General features: G+C 43.2%; 1 protein-coding gene across 2 annotated transcripts in view; it reads left to right on the top strand.

The window, feature by feature from the left end:
- The first annotated feature begins 4,995 nt into the window (after window positions 1-4,995).
- The window catches only part of gpc5c (glypican 5c), a 348,645-nt gene continuing 335,689 nt past the window's right edge, over window positions 4,996-17,951 (top strand). For both annotated transcript variants that reach the window (XM_061979656.2, XM_061979655.2), the window contains exon 1: window positions 4,996-5,330. In XM_061979656.2, coding sequence (XP_061835640.1) covers window positions 5,150-5,330 — 181 coding nt within the window. In that variant the 5' untranslated portion in view covers window positions 4,996-5,149. The remainder of the gene's footprint in view (window positions 5,331-17,951) is intronic.

Genomic DNA, 17,951 nt, shown 5'->3' with positions numbered 1-17,951 from the left:
TGGCATCGATTAAAATGTAATCGATATCCATCCCTAATTGTATTTTCAGTCGCCATGAAGCACTTCCTGTTCGAGCATGACTTGTTGGCAACTCCAGGAATAATGATGTGCTCTGTAGCAACCATGCATTCTTTCAAAGTGTATTTCATTTGGCTTTTTAATTAAAGAGTTGTGCTAGGATCCAGGGTAATGTTCAGGTTGAAGTAGTTGTACTGAAGTGGGAAAATACTTTTAAACTAGAGACTTTTAAAACAGTTTTGGGCAAGATTAAATTGTTTTACTCTTTGGGGACAAATGTGTGAGAGAATTTGAGGTGTTGTTGTTGTTGTTGTTGTTGTAGATTGTACATGCTTCATACTGTCAGGTTTCTCCGCTCCATTGCAACTCGAATTAAAAAGCATTTAGTTAAATTGACATGCGATGAGGTGGCGACTTGTCCAGGGTGTACCCCGCCTTCCGCCCGATTGTAGCTGTGATAGGCTCCAGCGCCCCCCGTGACCCTGAAGGGAATAAGCGGTAGAAAATGGATGGATGGGTGGATGGATGGATGGACATGTGACTCTTCTTAAAGCATAGTATCTAACCGTAGCTCGTCAACTACTGCTAGTTCATTTGGATTACAATAGAATAGGATATACTTTTATCTATCTCAAAATGGGATATTATATTTCCTTCAACTGTCAGTATTCTAAAAACTGTTAAATTTAGACATTATTTGGGGTTGGAATCTTTGGGCAGCTCACAATTCGATTTCAATTATGATTTACGAGCTTCGATTTGTTTAAAAATCGATTATTGATGCATCTCTAATTTATGTATATTGATGCAGTTTTACATTTATTTTCCTTTCACTAAATAAGCGTTTATCACTTGCAACTTTAAAAAAAACAATGCATTTGTAATATGAAACAGTGGAATTAATTCCCATCACATTTATTAAATTAATGGAAAGTTTGTAAAACTGGAACATGAGTGCCCTAAAATAAAGGAGCTGGTCGGTGAGATGGCTCTGCCAAGGTCTGCCAAATTCTTTATTTACAATAAATAAATAAATGATCGATTGACGTTTACTAATCGATTTTATAATCGTCCATATCCGAATTGCGATGCATCTAAAAATCGATTATTTCCCCCACCTAGACGTTATGCCTCTATTTAATGATAATATAGCACATAATAGCACTAAGATAATGACCGCACTGTTTGAGCAGTGGCGGGCCGTGCGTTTCCCACCTAGGCCTTCAGTGATGTCCGACTCCCAATAATTACCTCTCAAAACACCATCATTGATGTCCCCACATGACCATTGCTGGAGGAATACTATACAGAAATACATTTACGCCCTCCTGGGCATTGTACAAAACGGGTTATTTGCTGGCGCATTTAAAAATCAATAAACCCGCTTCAGCAATTAAAACATATCTTGTGTGGTACTGTCAAAATTAAAACTACAAAAAAAAATTAAATTAGAAAAAATAAAGAAATAAAATATCTGAACTCACATTTCGACAGCTGAGCTCGCTTCCGGGGGTTGGCCGACATGGTCTCACAAGATGTAGTTTTTCTTTAAATATCCTTCTTGAAAATGGCCTTGCAAATATATGTATTGTCTTGTCTAATCATAAAAGATGCAGACAAGGCATGTTGGCTGACTTCTTAAAGTTTACTCCACAGCGTGCTCATCAAAAACATCCCGCTGCCGGCATGTCTACATTAAACAACATAAGCATGCTCTTCACTACTGTGGCATGCTGTGTAATGGAGGTCTTAGGTTATCTGGCTCATAACATCACTATATATCTGCCTTAGGCATATTTAGAAGGCCTTACTGACAACAACTCGTGATCTGATTGGCTATTGCAACTGTCTATTACTGTACGTGTCTGTTCACTTACTGACGCTTCCGGGGTGCTACAAGGTGTGTATGTGTGTGTGTGTGGGGGGGGGGGGGGTTTATTGTAGCATCTCGGAAGAGTTAGTGCTGCAAAGGGTTCTGGGTATTTGTTCTGTTGTGTTTATGTTGTGTTACTGTGCAGATGTTCTCCCAAAATGTGTTTGTCATTCTTGTTTGGTGTGGATTCACAGTGTGGCGGCATATTTCTAACAATGTTAAAGTTGCTTATACGGCCACTCTCAGTGTAAACTGTATCGCTGTTGATGGTGTATGCTTTGCATTTACGTGTGTGTGCGTACAGGAGCCGCTCATATCTTGTGACTGGGCGGGCACGTTGTTAGAAGGGATGAAAAGCGGACGTGATGTCAGCTCGTAGAGGACGTTAAAAGCAGTGCCTGTAAGGCACGCCCCCAAGACTGTGGAATACGAGATATAGTGACTGATGAACACCTTTGTTCGATAATGAGGGATGCCTCAGCTCAAAGCCTGAACCCCGACATTAATGAACTAGCATCCAAGAAAAGATGGCAGGTATCTGGCTTGGGCACATCAGATTAGATTAGTGTGTTGCAAACTGAACAGTTTAAAGTCCTGAATGGTTGGTTTATTCATTATTTTATTTTCAAATTTATTAGCCTGTGGAAAAAGTTAATGTTGATATTTACCTCAAAAGGCTGCAAATAGAAAAGAGGCATTCAATTTTTATTTAAATTGTATTTGATAAGCCATTGATACTTTTTAATTATTATTATTATTATTTGAAACTCGATTTTGCATGTCACTATAAAGTTATATAAGCCTTGCTTGTTCAATATTCAATGCAAAACTTGTTTGGGTCCCTATCAAAAAGGTTAATTTGTTCAACCTTGGCCCGCGGCTTTGTTCAGTTTGAAATTTTGGCCCACTCTGTATTTGAGTTTGACACCCCTGCTATAAACTAAAAACAACAGAGCTGGAAGGAGCATAATATGACATGAAGAGAATATGAATAATTTTAAATATTTAGGGAAATTTAATTAAAAATGATTTTTCTTTTTAATTATGATCATGATTTCTGGTTATGTTAGGCCAACAGAGAAGGCCTTGCTGGCCCTGACGGCACACCACTGTGTTTGAGTAATCTGCTTCCTAATTAAATGACACTTTAAATATTGCCATGCAGTCATATGAATAAAACAGAAAATACTTAATTTTTTGTCAAAAATAAATACATTAAAAAGACGAATTAGAAAGAAATGCATGTCGATGCAGACGAACACAATGTCGTGGATACCAACAATGTTCTGGCAAAACAAACTTTTTCCCTTTGTTTGTTTTGAAATAAGGTTTGCAAATAAATGATACAAAAATGCTCACGGCAATTTTCCTGTCGCTGTCAGATCAATCAATCAATCAATCTTTATTTATATAGCCCTAAATCACAAGTGTCTCAAAGGGCTGCACAAACCACAACGACATCCTCGGTACAAAGCCCACATACGGGCAAGGAAAAACTCACCCCAGTGGGACGTCGATGTGAATGACTATGAGAAACCTTGGAGAGGACCGCATATGTGGGTAACCCCCCCCCTCTAGGGGAGACCGAAAGCAATGGATGTCGAGTGGGTCTGACATAATATTGTGAGAGTCCAGTCCATAGTGGATCCAACATAATAGTAAGAGTCCAGTCCATAGTGGGGCCAGCAGGACACCATCCCGAGCGGAGACGGGTCAGCAGCGCAGAGATGTTCCCAGCCGATGCACAGGCGAGCGGTCCACCCCGGGTCCCGACTCTGGACAGCCAGCACTTCATCCATGGCCACCGGACCTGTGCCCCCCCCCCCCTCAAGGAAAAGGGGAGCAGAGGAGAAAAGAAAAGAAACGGCAGATCAACTGGTCTAACAGGGGGGCTATTTAAAGGCTAGAGTATACAAATGAGTTTTAAGATGGGACTTAAATGCTTCTACTGAGGTAGCATCTCTGATTGTTACCGGGAGGGCATTCCATAGTACTGGAGCCCGAATAGAAAACGCTCTATAGCCCGCAGACTTTTTTTGGGCTCTGGGAATCACTAATAAGCCGGAGTTCTTTGAACGCAGATTTCTTGCCGGGACATATGGTACAATGCAATCGACAAGATAGGACGGAGCTAGACCGTGTAGTATTTTATACGTAAGTAGTAAAACCTTAAAGTCACATCTTAAGTGCACAGGAAGCCAGTGCAGGTGAGCCAGTATAGGCGTAATATGATCAAACTTTCTTGTTCTTGTCAAAAGTCTAGCAGCCGCATTTTGTACCAACTGTAATTTTTTAATGTTAGACATAGGGAGACCCGAAAATAATACGTTACAGTAGTCGAGACGAGACGTAACGAACGCATGAATAATGATCTCAGCGTCGCTAGTGGATAAAATAGAACGAATTTTAGCGATATTACGGAGATGAAAGAAGGCCGTTTTAGTAACACTCTTAATGTGTGATTCAAACGAGAGAGTTGGGTCGAAGATAATACCCAGATTCTTTACTGATTCGCCTTGTGTAATTGTTTGGTTGTCAAATGTTAAGGTGGTATTATTAAATAAATGTCGGTGTTTAGCAGGACCGACAATCAGCATTTCCGTTTTCTTGGCGTTGAGTTGCAAGAAGTGAAAAAAGGTCGCAGAGTCCTGTTTGAAAGGCTCCATCCTACGCGAGTATTGAGTCACACTCGACTGTGCGCTACTTTGTCCACCAGATGGCGCCAAAGTAAATTTAATTTTACGTGCCCGCTGCGTTCAACTTGATCAAAGTATTGTTGTTTTTTTATTGCACGTGGAAGTCTGCCGCCACAAACGCGCCTGGAGATCGTGACAAGTATTCAATGCCGTGTGGAATTACGTCATTCGAGGAGGAGGAGGAGGGGGGGGGGGGGCTCTTCAGGTGGACGTGATATCAAATCAGTGGAATGTTATAAGTGCGGGTCCTTCTGCAGGGTTCAGTGGGTGTTTTTTTATTCGGGGGCTCTGCAGCCAAGGGGAGGGGGCGTGCGCGCCGTGGACAGACACAAGCACGCAGACAGCGCGGGGCAGCCTGCGTGGTTTTTAGACAGTCAGACAGCCTGCGTGGTCTTCAGACAGTGGGACCCCACGGAGCAGAGCGCACACCTCCTGACCAATAATGTGAGAACCCCCATCCTCGCTTCTTCGGCCTCCAGTGACGCACATACCTCCTCACCCCCAGCCCAGCAGGCTCCATCCAGCAGGCTCTCGGCGGCGCGGGCAGGTGTGACATGCGGCCATGTCCCGTGCAGGAATATGCCCACGCGTGAACTCCCGCGGACCTTTTTGGATTTTGCCAGCGGTCTTATTGGCGGCCAGCGCGCTCCACGCGGGCGCCTACAGCTGTCATGAGGTGAGGACCGCCTTCCAGCTGAGGCAGGTCGGACCGTCCCACCGGGTCCCGGAGACACCTGGCACAGGTGAGCCACGCCCCTGCAGCGACAGGTGGAGAACAGTGTTGCATGGCTCTTTGCACTTGGCCCTTTTTTCCTAATAAATTGCCCGCAGAACACACATTTCTACTGTTGCATGCTGCTCATTGATTGGTTAGTTAGTTAGTTGCATGGTTCTGGCACACGCATCTTTTCATTCCATAACTTTAAATTACAGATGTCCGATAAATGTGTTAAAATGTAGTATCGGAAAATATCGGTATCGGGTTTTTATTATCGGTATCTTTTTTTTTCTAATTATTTTTTTATTTTTATTAAATCAACATAAAAAACACAAGATACACTTACAATTAGTGCACCAACTCAAAAAACCTTCCTCCCCCATTTACACTCATTCACACAAAAGGGTTGTTTCTTTTTGTTATTAATATTCTGGTTCCTACATTATATATCAATATATATCAATACAGTCTGCAAGGGATACAGTCCGTAAGCACACATGATTGTGCGTGCTGCTGGTCCACTAATAGTACTAACCTTTAACAGTTAGTTTTACTCATTTTCATTAATTACTAGTTTCTATGTAACAGTTTTTATATGTTTTACTTTCTTTTTTATTCAAGAAAATGTTTTTAATTTATTTATCTTATTTAATTATATTAAATTTTTTTAAAGTACTGTATTTTTCGGACTATAAGTCGCAGTTTTTTTCATAGTTTGGCCGGGCTCCAGTGCGATTTATATATGTTTTTTTTCCTTCTTTATTATGCATTTTCGGCAGGTGCGACTTATACTCCGAAAAATACGGTACCTTATTTTCACCATACCTGGTTGTCCAAATTAGGCATAAATGTGTTAATTCCACGACTGTATATATTGGTATCGGTAATTAAAGAGTTGGACAATATCGGAATATCGGATGTGACATATTAAAGTTTTTCTAAATATGTTCAAAAATTGTGCTCAATTTACCACCAAAATTGGTTTATTGAGTCAAAACAGTTGTACCTCAAATTAGTGTTGTGACGATACCAATATTTTGGTACCGGTACCAGTACTAAAAATGTTTCGGTACTTTTCTAAATAAAGGGGACCACAAAAAATTATTGGCTTTATTTTAACAACAAATCTTAGGGTACATTAAACATATGTTTCTTATTGCAGTTAAGTCCTTAAATAAAATAGTGAACATACTAGACAACTTGTCTTTTAGTAGTAAGTAAACAAACAAAGGCTCCTAATTAGTCTGCTGACATATGCAGTAACATATTGTGTCATTTATCATTCTATTATTTTGTCAACATTATTAAAGACAAGTGCTAGAAAATGAATTATTAATCGACTTGTTTATTTACTGCTAATATCTGCTTAGTTCCTCTTTTAACATGTTCTGTTTACACGTCTGTTAAAATGTAATAATCACTTATTCTTCTGTTGTTTGATATTTTACATTAGTTTTGGATGATACCACACATTTAGGTATGAATCTGATACCAAGTAGTTACAGGATCATGCATTGGTCATATTCAAAGTCCTCATGTGTCCAGGGACGTATTTCCTGAGTTTATAAACATAATATACATTTTAAAAAAATGAAAGAAGATGTTGTGATGCCAAAAAATATCGACACAATCATAGTAGTATCGACTAAATACGTCCCTGTACTTGATATCATCACAGTGGATGTCAGGTGTAGATCCACCCATTGCGTTTGTTTACATTTTGACACTGGTGAGCTACGGTGTGAAGTGAAGCATGGTTAGCTATTCCTAGTCCTGCAGTGATTTTTGATTGATTGATTGATTGATTGATTGATTGAGACTTGTATTAGTAGATTGCACAGTACAGTACATATTCCGTACAATTGACCACTAAATTGTAACACCCGAATACGTTTTTCAACTTGTTTAAGTCAGAGTCCACGTTAATCAATTCATGGTAAATAAGTGATACGTGATAATGAAACTTGTAAGAAACTTACTTTATTTGTCGCCATGGAGATGAGAATTAGTGATTTAGAAGTAGCTAAAACACTGCCGACGGCGGATGGATGTTAGCCGATAGCTTGCTAGCCATGTCTTAAAGCACCTCTTACTGAGGGCGTTTCAGTGTTATAACTTCACCTTTATCGTTAGTTTTTAAGCCAAAATGCGTTCGTTCTCCCTTTTATGTCTTCACACTGTGTCTGCTTGTAAGTAAAATGTGATTGTGTGCCACCGAACATGCTCGTCTACTCGTAAACCAGCAATGTCACAAGGTGATTTCGGCGCGGGGGAGTGCGGGACTGGTACGTTTACCAGTATTCGTTACTATCGCGGTACTATACTAATACCGGTATACCGTACAACCCTACCTCAAATACAGGTCTCCCCTTAGAATCCAATTAATGGGTGCAACACACTTTTAGATAAGAAATATCATGTAAAACAATCAAATACAAACCCTGTTTCCATATGAGTTGGGAAATTGTGTTAGATGTAAATATAAACGGAATACAATGATTTGCAAATCCTTTTCAACCCATATTCAATTGAATGCTCTACAAAGACAAGATATTTGATGTTCAAACTCATAAACTTACATACAACATATGTTGCTCCAAAACCTGTATGTACCTTTCAGCATTAATGGCGCCTTCACAGATGTGTAAGTTACCCATGTCTTGGGCACTAATACACCCCCATACTTTGTGCTTATAACATTCCGGATGGTTCTTTTCCTCTTTGGTCCGGAGGACACGACGTCCACAGTTTCCAAAAACAATTTGAAATGTGGACTCGTCAGACCACAGAACACTTTTCCACTTTGTATCAGTCCATCTTAAATGAGCTCAGGCCCAGCGAAGCCGACGGCGTTTCTAGGTGTTGTTGATAAACGGTTTTCGCCTTGCATAGGAGAGTTTTAACTTGCACTTACAGATGTAGTGACCAACTATAGTTACTGACAGTGGGTTTCTGAAGTGTTCCTGAGCCCATGTGGTGATATCCTTTACACACTGATGTCGCTTGTTGATGCAGTACAGCCTGAGGGATCGAAGGTCACAGGCTTAGCTGCTTACGTGCAGGGATTTCTCCAGATTCTCTGAACCCTGTGATGATATTATGGACCGTAGATGATGAAATCCCTAAATTCCTTGCAATAGCTGGTTGAGAAAGGTTTTTCTTAAACTGTTCAACAATTTGCTCACGCATTTGTTGACAACGTGGTGACCCTCGCCCCATCCTTGTTTGTGAATGACTGAGCATTTCATGGAATCTACTTTTATACCCAATCATGGCACCCACCTGTTCCCAATTTGCCTGTTCACCTGTGGGATGTTCCAAATAAGTGTTTGATGAGCATTCCTCACATTTATCAGTCTTTATTGTCACCTTTCCCAACTTCTTTGTCACGTGTTGCTGGCATCAAATTCTAAAGTTAATGATTATTTGCAAAAAAAAAAAATGTTTATCAGTTTGAACATCAAATATGTTGTCTTTGTAGCATATTCAACTAAATATGGGTTGAGAATGATTTGCAAATCATTGTATTCCGTTTATATTTACATCTAACACAATTCCCCAACTCATATGGAAACGGGGTTTGTACAATGTACTCCTGCAGTATAGTTTTATGAAATGATGTCATAATATTTATTCAACATTTCCCTTGTGGAGCAGACTTATGTAAGTGTTTCCTACGGGCTGCTTCTCCGAAACATAACAATCGGAACTAAAAAAAAAACTTGTCTATGTTGCACGCGGATGTATTTGAGTGACGGACCGGACAGGTAATGTTCGACTGTCCAGTTTGTGGAGTCAGGACTAGGGATGCAGCGATTTTACATTTTGACTGTAAGATTCTAGTCTGAGTAATAATCAGTTTTATGATTATTGGTTCATTTCACACAGAAAAATTGAAATAAAATCACATATCGTGAGAGATTTTTTTTGTGTTGTTTTTTACTCTCAGAAACATTTTATAAAAAAATAACAGTAACAATTAGAGATGTCCGATAATTGCTTTTTTGCCGATACCCGATATTCAGATATTGTCCAACTCTTAATTACCGATTCCGACATCAACCGATACCGATATATACAGTCGTGGAATTAACACATTCCATCCATCCATCCATCTTCTTCCGCTTATCCGAGGTCGGGTCGCGGGGGCAGCAGCTTAAGCAGGGAAGCCCAGACTTCCCTCTCCCCAGCCACTTCGTCCAGCTCCTCCCGGGGGATCCCAAGGCGCTCCCAGGCCAGCCGGGAGAGATAGTCTTCCCAGCGTGTCCTGGGTCTTCCCCGTGGCCTCCTACCGGTCGGACGTGCCCGAAACACCTTCCTAGGGAGGCGTTCGGGTGGCATCCTGACCAGATGCCCGAACCACCTCATCTGGCTCCTCTCGATGTGGAGGAGCAGCGGCTTTACTTTGAGCTCCCCCCGAATGACAGAGCTTCTCACCCTATCTCTAAGGGAGAGCCCCGCCACTCGGCGGAGGAAACTCATTTCGGCCGCTTGTACCCGTGATCTTGTCCTTTCGGTCATGACCCAAAGCTCATGACCATAGGTGAGGATGGGAACGTAGATCGACCGGTAAATCGAGAGCTTTGCCTTCCGGCTCAGCTCCTTCTTCACCACAACGGATCGATACAGCGTCCGCATTACTGAAGATGCCGCACCGATCCGCCTGTCGATCTCACAATCCACTCTTCCCCCACTCGTGAACAAGACTCCGAGGTACTTGAACTCCTCCACTTGGGGCAAGATCTCCTCCCCAACCCGGAGATGGCACTCCACCCTTTTCCGGGAGAGAACCATGGACTCGGACTTGGAGGTGCTGATTCCCATCCCAGTCGCTTCACACTCGGCTGCGAACCGATCCAGCGAGAGCTGAAGATCTTGGCCAGAGGAAGCCATCAGGACCACATCATCTGCAAATAGCAGAGACCTAATCCTGCAGCCACCAAACCAGATCCCCTCAACGCCCTGACTGCGTCTAGAAATTCTGTCCATAAAGGTTATGAACAGAATCGGTGACAAAGGGCAGCCTTGGCGGAGTCCAACCCTCACTGGAAACGTGTCCGACTTACTGCCGGCAATGCGGACCAAGCTCTGACACTGATTATACAGGGAGCGAACTGCCACAATAAGACAGTCCGTTACCCCATACTCTCTGAGCACTCCCCACAGGACTTCCCGGGGTACACGGTCGAATGCCTTCTCCAAGTCCACAAAGCACATGTAGACTGGTTGGGCAAACTCCCATGCACCCTCAAGGACCCTGCCGAGAGTATAGAGCTGGTCCACAGTTCCACGACCAGGACGAAAACCACACTGTTCCTCCTGAATCCGAGGTTCGACTATCCGACGTAGCCTCCTCTCCAGTACACCTGAATAGACCTTACCGGGAAGGCTGAGGAGTGTGATCCCACGATAGTTGGAACACACCCTCCGGTTCCCCTTCTTAAAGAGAGGAACCCCAACCCCGGTCTGCCAATCCAGAGGTACCGCCCCCGATGTCCACGCGATGTTGCAGATTCTTGTCAACCAAGACAGCCCCACAACATCCAGAGCCTTAAGGAACTCCGGGCGGATCTCATCCACCCCCGGGGCCTTGCCACCGAGGAGCTTTTTAACAACCTCGGCAACCTCAGCCCCAGAAATAGGAGAGCCCACCACAGATTCCCCAGGCCCTGCTTCCTCATAGGAAGACGTGCTGGTAGGATTGAGGAGGTATTCGAAGTATTCCCTCCACCGATCCACAACATCCGCAGTCGAGGTTAGCAGAGCACCATCCCCACCATACACGGTGTTGACACTGCACTGCTTCCCCTTCCTGAGGCGGCGGATGGTGGTCCAGAATTGCTTCGAAGCCGTCCGAAAGTCTTTTTCCATGGCCTCCCCGAACTCCTCCCATGTCCGAGTTTTTGCCTCCGCGACCGCTGAAGCCGCACACCGCTTGGCCTGTCGGTACCTGTCTGCTGCCTCAGGAGTCCCATGAGCCAAAAGAACCCGATAGGACTCCTTCTTCAGCCTGACGGCATCCCTCACCGCCGGCGTCCACCAACGGGTTCTAGGATTACCGCCACGACAGGCAACAACTACCTTGCGGCCACAGCTCCAATCGGCCGCCTCGACAACAGAGGTACGGAACATCGTCCACTCGGACTCAATGTCCAGCACCTCCCTCGTGACATGTTCAAAGTTCTTCCGGAGGTGGGAATTGAAACTCTCTCTGACAGGAGACTCTGCCAGGCGTTCCCAGCAAACCCTCACAATGCGTTTGGGCCTGCCAGGTCTGTCCGGCATCCTCCCCCACCATCGCAACCAACTCACCACCAGGTGGTGATCGGTAGAAAGCTCCGCCCCTCTCTTCACCCGAGTGTCCAAAACATGAGACCGCAAATCCGATGACACAACTACAAAGTCGATCATGGAACTGCGGCCTAGGGTGTCCTGGTGCCAAGTGCACATATGGACACCCTTATGTTTGAACATGGTGTTTGTTATCGACAATCTGTGACGAGCACAAAAGTCCAATAACAGAACACCACTCGGGTTCAGATCCGGGCAGCCATTCTTCCCAATCACACCTCTCCAGGTTTCACTGTCGCTGCCAACATGAGCGTTGAAGTCCCCCAGTAGAACGAGGGAATCACCCGGGGGAGCACTCTCCAGTACTCCCTCGAGTGAATCCAAAAAGGGTGGGTACTCTGAGCTGCCGTTTGGCGCGTAAACGCAAACAACAGTCAGGACCCGTCCCCCCACCCGAAGGCGGAGGGAAGCTACCCTCTCGTCCACCGGGTTGAACTCCAACGTGCAGGCTTTGAGCCGAGGGGCAACAAGAATTGCCACCCCAGCCCGTCGCCTCTCACTGCCGGCAACGCCAGAGTGGAAGAGAGTCCAGCCCCTCTCAAGAGAAGTGGTTCCAGAGCCCTTGCTGTGCGTCGAAGTGAGTCCGACTATATCTAGCCGGAACTTCTCCACCTCACGCACTAGCTCAGGCTCCTTCCCCCCCAGCGAAGTGACGTTCCACGTCCCAAGAGCCAGCCTATGTAGCCGAGGATCGGACCGCCAAGCGCCCTGCCCTCGGCTTCCGCCCAGCTCACACTGCACCTGACCTCTATGGCCCCTGCTATGGGTGGTGAGCCCACATAGCTCCTAGGATCATTGGGACACGCAAACTCCTCTACCACGTTAAGGTGGCAGCTCAGAGAGGAGGGAATTAACACATTATTATGCCTAATTTTGTTGTGATGCCCCGCTGGATGCATTAAACAATGTAACTTTACCATGAATTGATTAATGTGGACCCCGACTTAAACAAGTTGAAAAACTTATTGGGGTGTTACCATTTAGTGGTCAATTGTACGGAATATGTACTGTACTGTGCAATCTACTAATACAAGTTTCAATCAATCAATCAAAAACAAGGTTTTCCAAAATAAGAGAACAACTTCAACTCCAGTTATGGAAAAAAGTGCCAACATGGCACTGCCATATTTATTATTGAAGTCACAAAGGGCTTTTTTTTTATTAACATGTCTCAAAACAGCTTGGAATTTGGGACATGCTCTCCCTGTGATAATCCTGATACCCACTACAACTATGAGAAATACTATACTTTGACTTTTATTTTTTTTAAACATGCCTCAAAACAATAGCTACAAAAACACGGACGTAGGGCCTACGTCCGTGTTCAAATGTGCATTGATGCAGTGAAGTTTGTTTTATCTGATCAATCGAGCAAAGTAATGGATAGCAGCAACAAGTATAAAGAGAACCACTAATGTAATGTAACCAAAACCAGTGAGGTAGCGTGTGGTGAGAGTTGCAGAATTTGTGGATTTTGGAGTTAGATGAAGTGGTGTGGAGGATTACGATGTAACAACCTGCAGGAAAGTTACCTAAAGAGAAAGTGGTTATATTTCTAGTACTTAACTTTTATTGCAAATTGTTGTCTCCAGAAGATGAGTTAAGATGTGATTGCAAAAAAGTTTGTGTCTTGTTTGGCAACTGACAGCTGACGGATTATGGATGTGTGTAAACATTTGTGGTATGTGCTTTTCCTCCTTCACACAAAGGGAACAGTTATTTTATGAGGATAACCATCAATTCCAAAAGTGTTTTGGAGGAAAAACACGTTTTGAGAGGGTTTAGGCGCCCGTTCAACTATGTTCCTTTTCTCTTGGGCAAGCATTGTTGGACTTTTTTACCACATGTTCCACCACTGTGGCTCCATAGCTACCAGCTTTACACTACCGACGTTCTTCTTTTGATGTTTGCCCTTTTAAATGTGCAGATACATTTTACGATTCAGCTCCCGGGTCATTCAGCCCTTCCTGGGTATGAATGCTCCACATGGGAGTGGAGCAATGGATAGCTCAGAGGGAAACACTTCCAAACCATCTGATATTTGTTTGTTAAAGCGTGTGTCACTACTAGCAACAAGAGGATGAGCGTTCCATTTACGAGCAGCAGTTGCACTCCCAGACAGAAGCACCTTGGTCTTGGGAGAATGTGGACGGTCTGAAGGGTGGTCAGCGTGACAGGCTAAAGCAGTCCGCAATGCATTTGCACCACATTTGCACTAAGCTCCATGGCAGCGTGACAGGGTGCCATGCAACTGCTTCTCACAATTCCACCTGAGTTGGAGTTCAAAGCCATGGCAGGAACCATCAAGGAGGTTTTGTTGTTTTAGTAGGATTATATGATAAGTAAATTACTGATTTTCAATACATTTAGTGGATTAGTGTGACATGAGGCCAGGAAGCACCTCGGACTATGTTTACGCTGCAGGTTAAAGTGGCACAGATCAGATTTTTTACTAAATCAGATTTTTTTGTCCAGCTGACTGTTTACACTGCAAGTACAATGCGATGTTTATCAGACTCCCATGTAAACACGCACAGGCCCCAATGTGGCCTCGACATCACTTGCATGCACACTTCTATAACGTGAAAACAAATTAAAGTTAAAGTTAAAGTACCAATGATTGTCACACACACACACAAGGTGTGGCGAAATTATTCTCTGCATTTGACCCATCACCCTTGATTACCCCCTGGGAGGTGAGGGGAGCAGTGAGCAGCAGCGGTGGCCGCGCCCGGGAATCATTTTTAGTGATTTAACCCCCAATTCCAACCCTTGATGCTGAGTGTCAAGCAGGAAGGTAATGGGTCCCATTTTTATAGTCTTTGGTATGACTCGGTTTGAACTCACAACCTACCGATCTCAGGGCGGACACTCTAACCACTAGGCCACTGAGTAGTATTAAATTAAGTTGACCGGGAGGATGTTGATACGACTACAAAATAAAATAAAAGTCACGACACCTTAAAAATGAGTGTTTTTTTACATGAAAATAAATTCAAGTAATATAAAGTATGAATGGATAGATGTTGGTGAGGAGGCGGGGTCAAAGGCATCGCAATGTACGATAATTATGTATTTTGTCTGCAGGCGAGCTACTTTTCAAATGACCAAGTGGAGGGGATCTACAAACCCCGTTTCCATATGAGTTGGGAAATTGTGTTAGATGTAAATATAAACGGAATACAATGATTTGCAAATCATTTTCAACCCATATTCAGGTGAATATGCTACAAAGACAACATATTTGATGTTCAAACTGATAAACATTTTTTTTTTTTTTTGCAAATAATCATTAACTTTAGAATTTGATGCCAGCAACACGTGACAAAGAAGTTGGGAAAGGTGGCAATAAATACTGATAAAGTTGAGGATTGCTCATCTAACACCCACAGGTGTGCAGGCTAATTGGGAACAGGTGGGTGCCATGATTGGGTATAAAAACAGCTTCCCATAAAATGCTCAGTCTTTCACAAGAAAGGATGGGGCGAGGTACACCCCTTTGTCCACAACTGCGTGAGCAAATAGTCAAACAGTTTAAGAACAACGTTTCTCAAAGTGCAATTGCAAGAAATTTAGGGATTTCAACATCTACTGTCCATAATATCATCAAAAGGTTCAGAGAATCTGCAGAAATCACTCCACGTAAGCGGCATGGCCGGAAACCAACATTGAATGACCGTGACCTTCGATCCCTCAGACGGCACTGTATCAAAAACCGACATCAATCTCTAAAGGATATCACCACATGGGCTCAGGAACACTTCAGAAAACCACTGTCACTAAATACAGTTCGTCGCTACATCTGTAAGTGCAAGTTCAAGCTCTACTATGCAAAGCGAAAGCCAATTATTAACAACTTCCAGAAACGCCGCCGGCTTCTCTGGGCCCGAGATCATCTAAGATGGACTCATGCAAAGTGGAAAAGTGTTCTGTGGTCTGACGAGTCCACATTTCAAATTGTTTTTGGAAATATTCGACATCGTGTCATCCGGACCAAAGGGGAAGCGAACCATCCAGACTGTTATCGACGCAAAGTTCAAAAGCCAGCATCTGTGATGATATGGGGGTGCATTAGTGCCCAAGGCATGGGTAACTTACACATCTGTGAAGGCACCATTAATGCTGAAAGGTACATACAGGTTTTGGAACAACATATGCTGCCATCTAGCGCCGTCTTTTTCATGGACGCCCCTGCTTATTTCAGCAAGACAATGCCAAGCCACATTCAGCACGCGTTACAACAGTGTGGCTTCGTAAAAAAAGAGTGCGGGTACTTTCCTGGCTCCCCTGCAGTCCAGACCTGTCTCCCATTGAAAATGTGTGGTGCATTATGAAGCGTAAAATACGACAGCGGATACCCCGGACTGTTGAACGACTGAAGCTCTACATAAAACAAGAATGGGAAAGAATTCCACTTTCAAAGCTTCAACGATTAGTTTCCTCAGTTCCCAATCGTTTATTGAGTGTTGTTAAAAGAAAAGGTGATGTAACACAGTGGTGAACATGCCCTTTCCCAACTACTTTGGCACGTGTTGCAGCCATGAAATTCTAAGTTAATTATTATTTGCAAAAATAAAAATTTTTTTATGAGTTTGAACATCAAATATCTTGTCTTTGTAGTGTATTCAAAATATGGGTTGAAAAGGATTTGCAAATCATTGTATTCAGTTTATATTTATATCTAACACAATTTCCCAACTCATATGGAAACGGGGTTTGGACCTCATTCATATATGTATATCATTTATGTTTATTTATTTATGAAAGATACGTTAACAAGTTAAAAGTGTTTAATGATAATACAAGCATGTACAAGAATATAAGTTGGTGTATGACCTGATTCTGATGACTTGCATTGATTGGAATCAGACAGTAGTGATGATAACGTCCACATTTTCATATGGAGGAGACAAAAAGTCCTCCTTTCTGTCCAATACCACATGAAAGTGCTTGCTTTTTGTTTGTCCAGTTTCCATACTCCTTCTTATACACTTGACAAGAAATACATTGTTGGCAAACTCCGTAGCTTGTGCGCGGTAGCTTTCTGAGACTCTTATTTTGTTAGCGCAGGCAGGATGAAGCAGGGCTTTTATCGTGAAGACAGGAACTGTGCAGTCGGTCTTTAGAGTTTTGACGGCAGGTACGGTGCGAGAGTCTGTTGAAATAAAAAGTGTTTCTCGCCTTCCTGTCGGTCATTTTTTCTTAATAATGATCTGGCAGCAGCCAGCGTCATCTCACAAGACCCTCTGGTGCCGTGAATGTCAATCAAGTGACAAAAGTGACGTCTTGGTGAAGATTGATAATCGATCATTTTTAGGTCTATTTTTAATGCCTCGCTGGCGGTCGACTGACACACCCTCCGCCATCCACGTAATGGACACACCTGGTCTAGTGTAAGATATTTAGGAGGGTTGTAATCTTTTTATGGCCGTTTAGTAGAAGCAACATAGACATCACCGTGAATCTAGTTTGGCTTTATTTTTCAACTCACTTATGTAAACAATTTAGGCAATTTACATAAGCGAATTAGGCCACAGCGTCAATTCCGGTCCTTCAACAATCGCTTTTTCTTCGGAATCAAAATATATATCTATATTTTACATATAGTCTATTATTTGTGCACTATTTACTGATGATGCACTGAAAATTCGTCCGTGGCACAAAGACTGACTGAAAGCAGATGTCGTGATGAAGTGTCCACTTCCACTGGTGGGCGGGACCTTTACCTGCACGCACAAGTGACAAAGTTTGCCCAAAGCTGACAAAAAAGTTGCATTCAGATTCCAATCAGATTCAGACTATTTTGTGATGTGGCCTGAATCTGATGCGAAAAAATCAGATTCAGCACTTTGGAGCGTTTAGACTGGCAAAACAATCTGATCTGTGTGACTCGAGGGCAAAAACAAACAGATTTGCTTTGCAGTGTAAACTATTTGATTTTGGTGCTGGTCCTCCCAAACTGTTGCCCGCACTTTGCATTTTTTTTGTGCTCATATTCTCTATCAAAATTCAGATTTGGTATAATGAAATATGACACACTTTAGGGCTCCAACGAACGTTTGTCGGTGGCCGAATTTTCGCTGCATCGCTAGTCAATAGTGCCTAAATAATAGGCTTTCTATTAATTAAACAATCAATCCCTTTACTTAAACTGTCCACCATGGGTGCCCAAGCTTTCAGCCGCTCTGCCCCACATCTTTGGAACTCTTTACCACCAGACCTTCCTGACTTAGATTCAATATCCCTCTTCAAATCAAGACTCAAACCTATTCCTGACTGCCTATTCATTGTAATC

Source organism: Nerophis lumbriciformis, linkage group LG19, assembly GCF_033978685.3.
Source record: "Nerophis lumbriciformis linkage group LG19, RoL_Nlum_v2.1, whole genome shotgun sequence".
In the NCBI taxonomy this organism is placed as follows: Eukaryota; Metazoa; Chordata; class Actinopteri; order Syngnathiformes; family Syngnathidae; genus Nerophis; species Nerophis lumbriciformis.
This window is presented reverse-complemented; position numbering and strand designations above follow the sequence as displayed.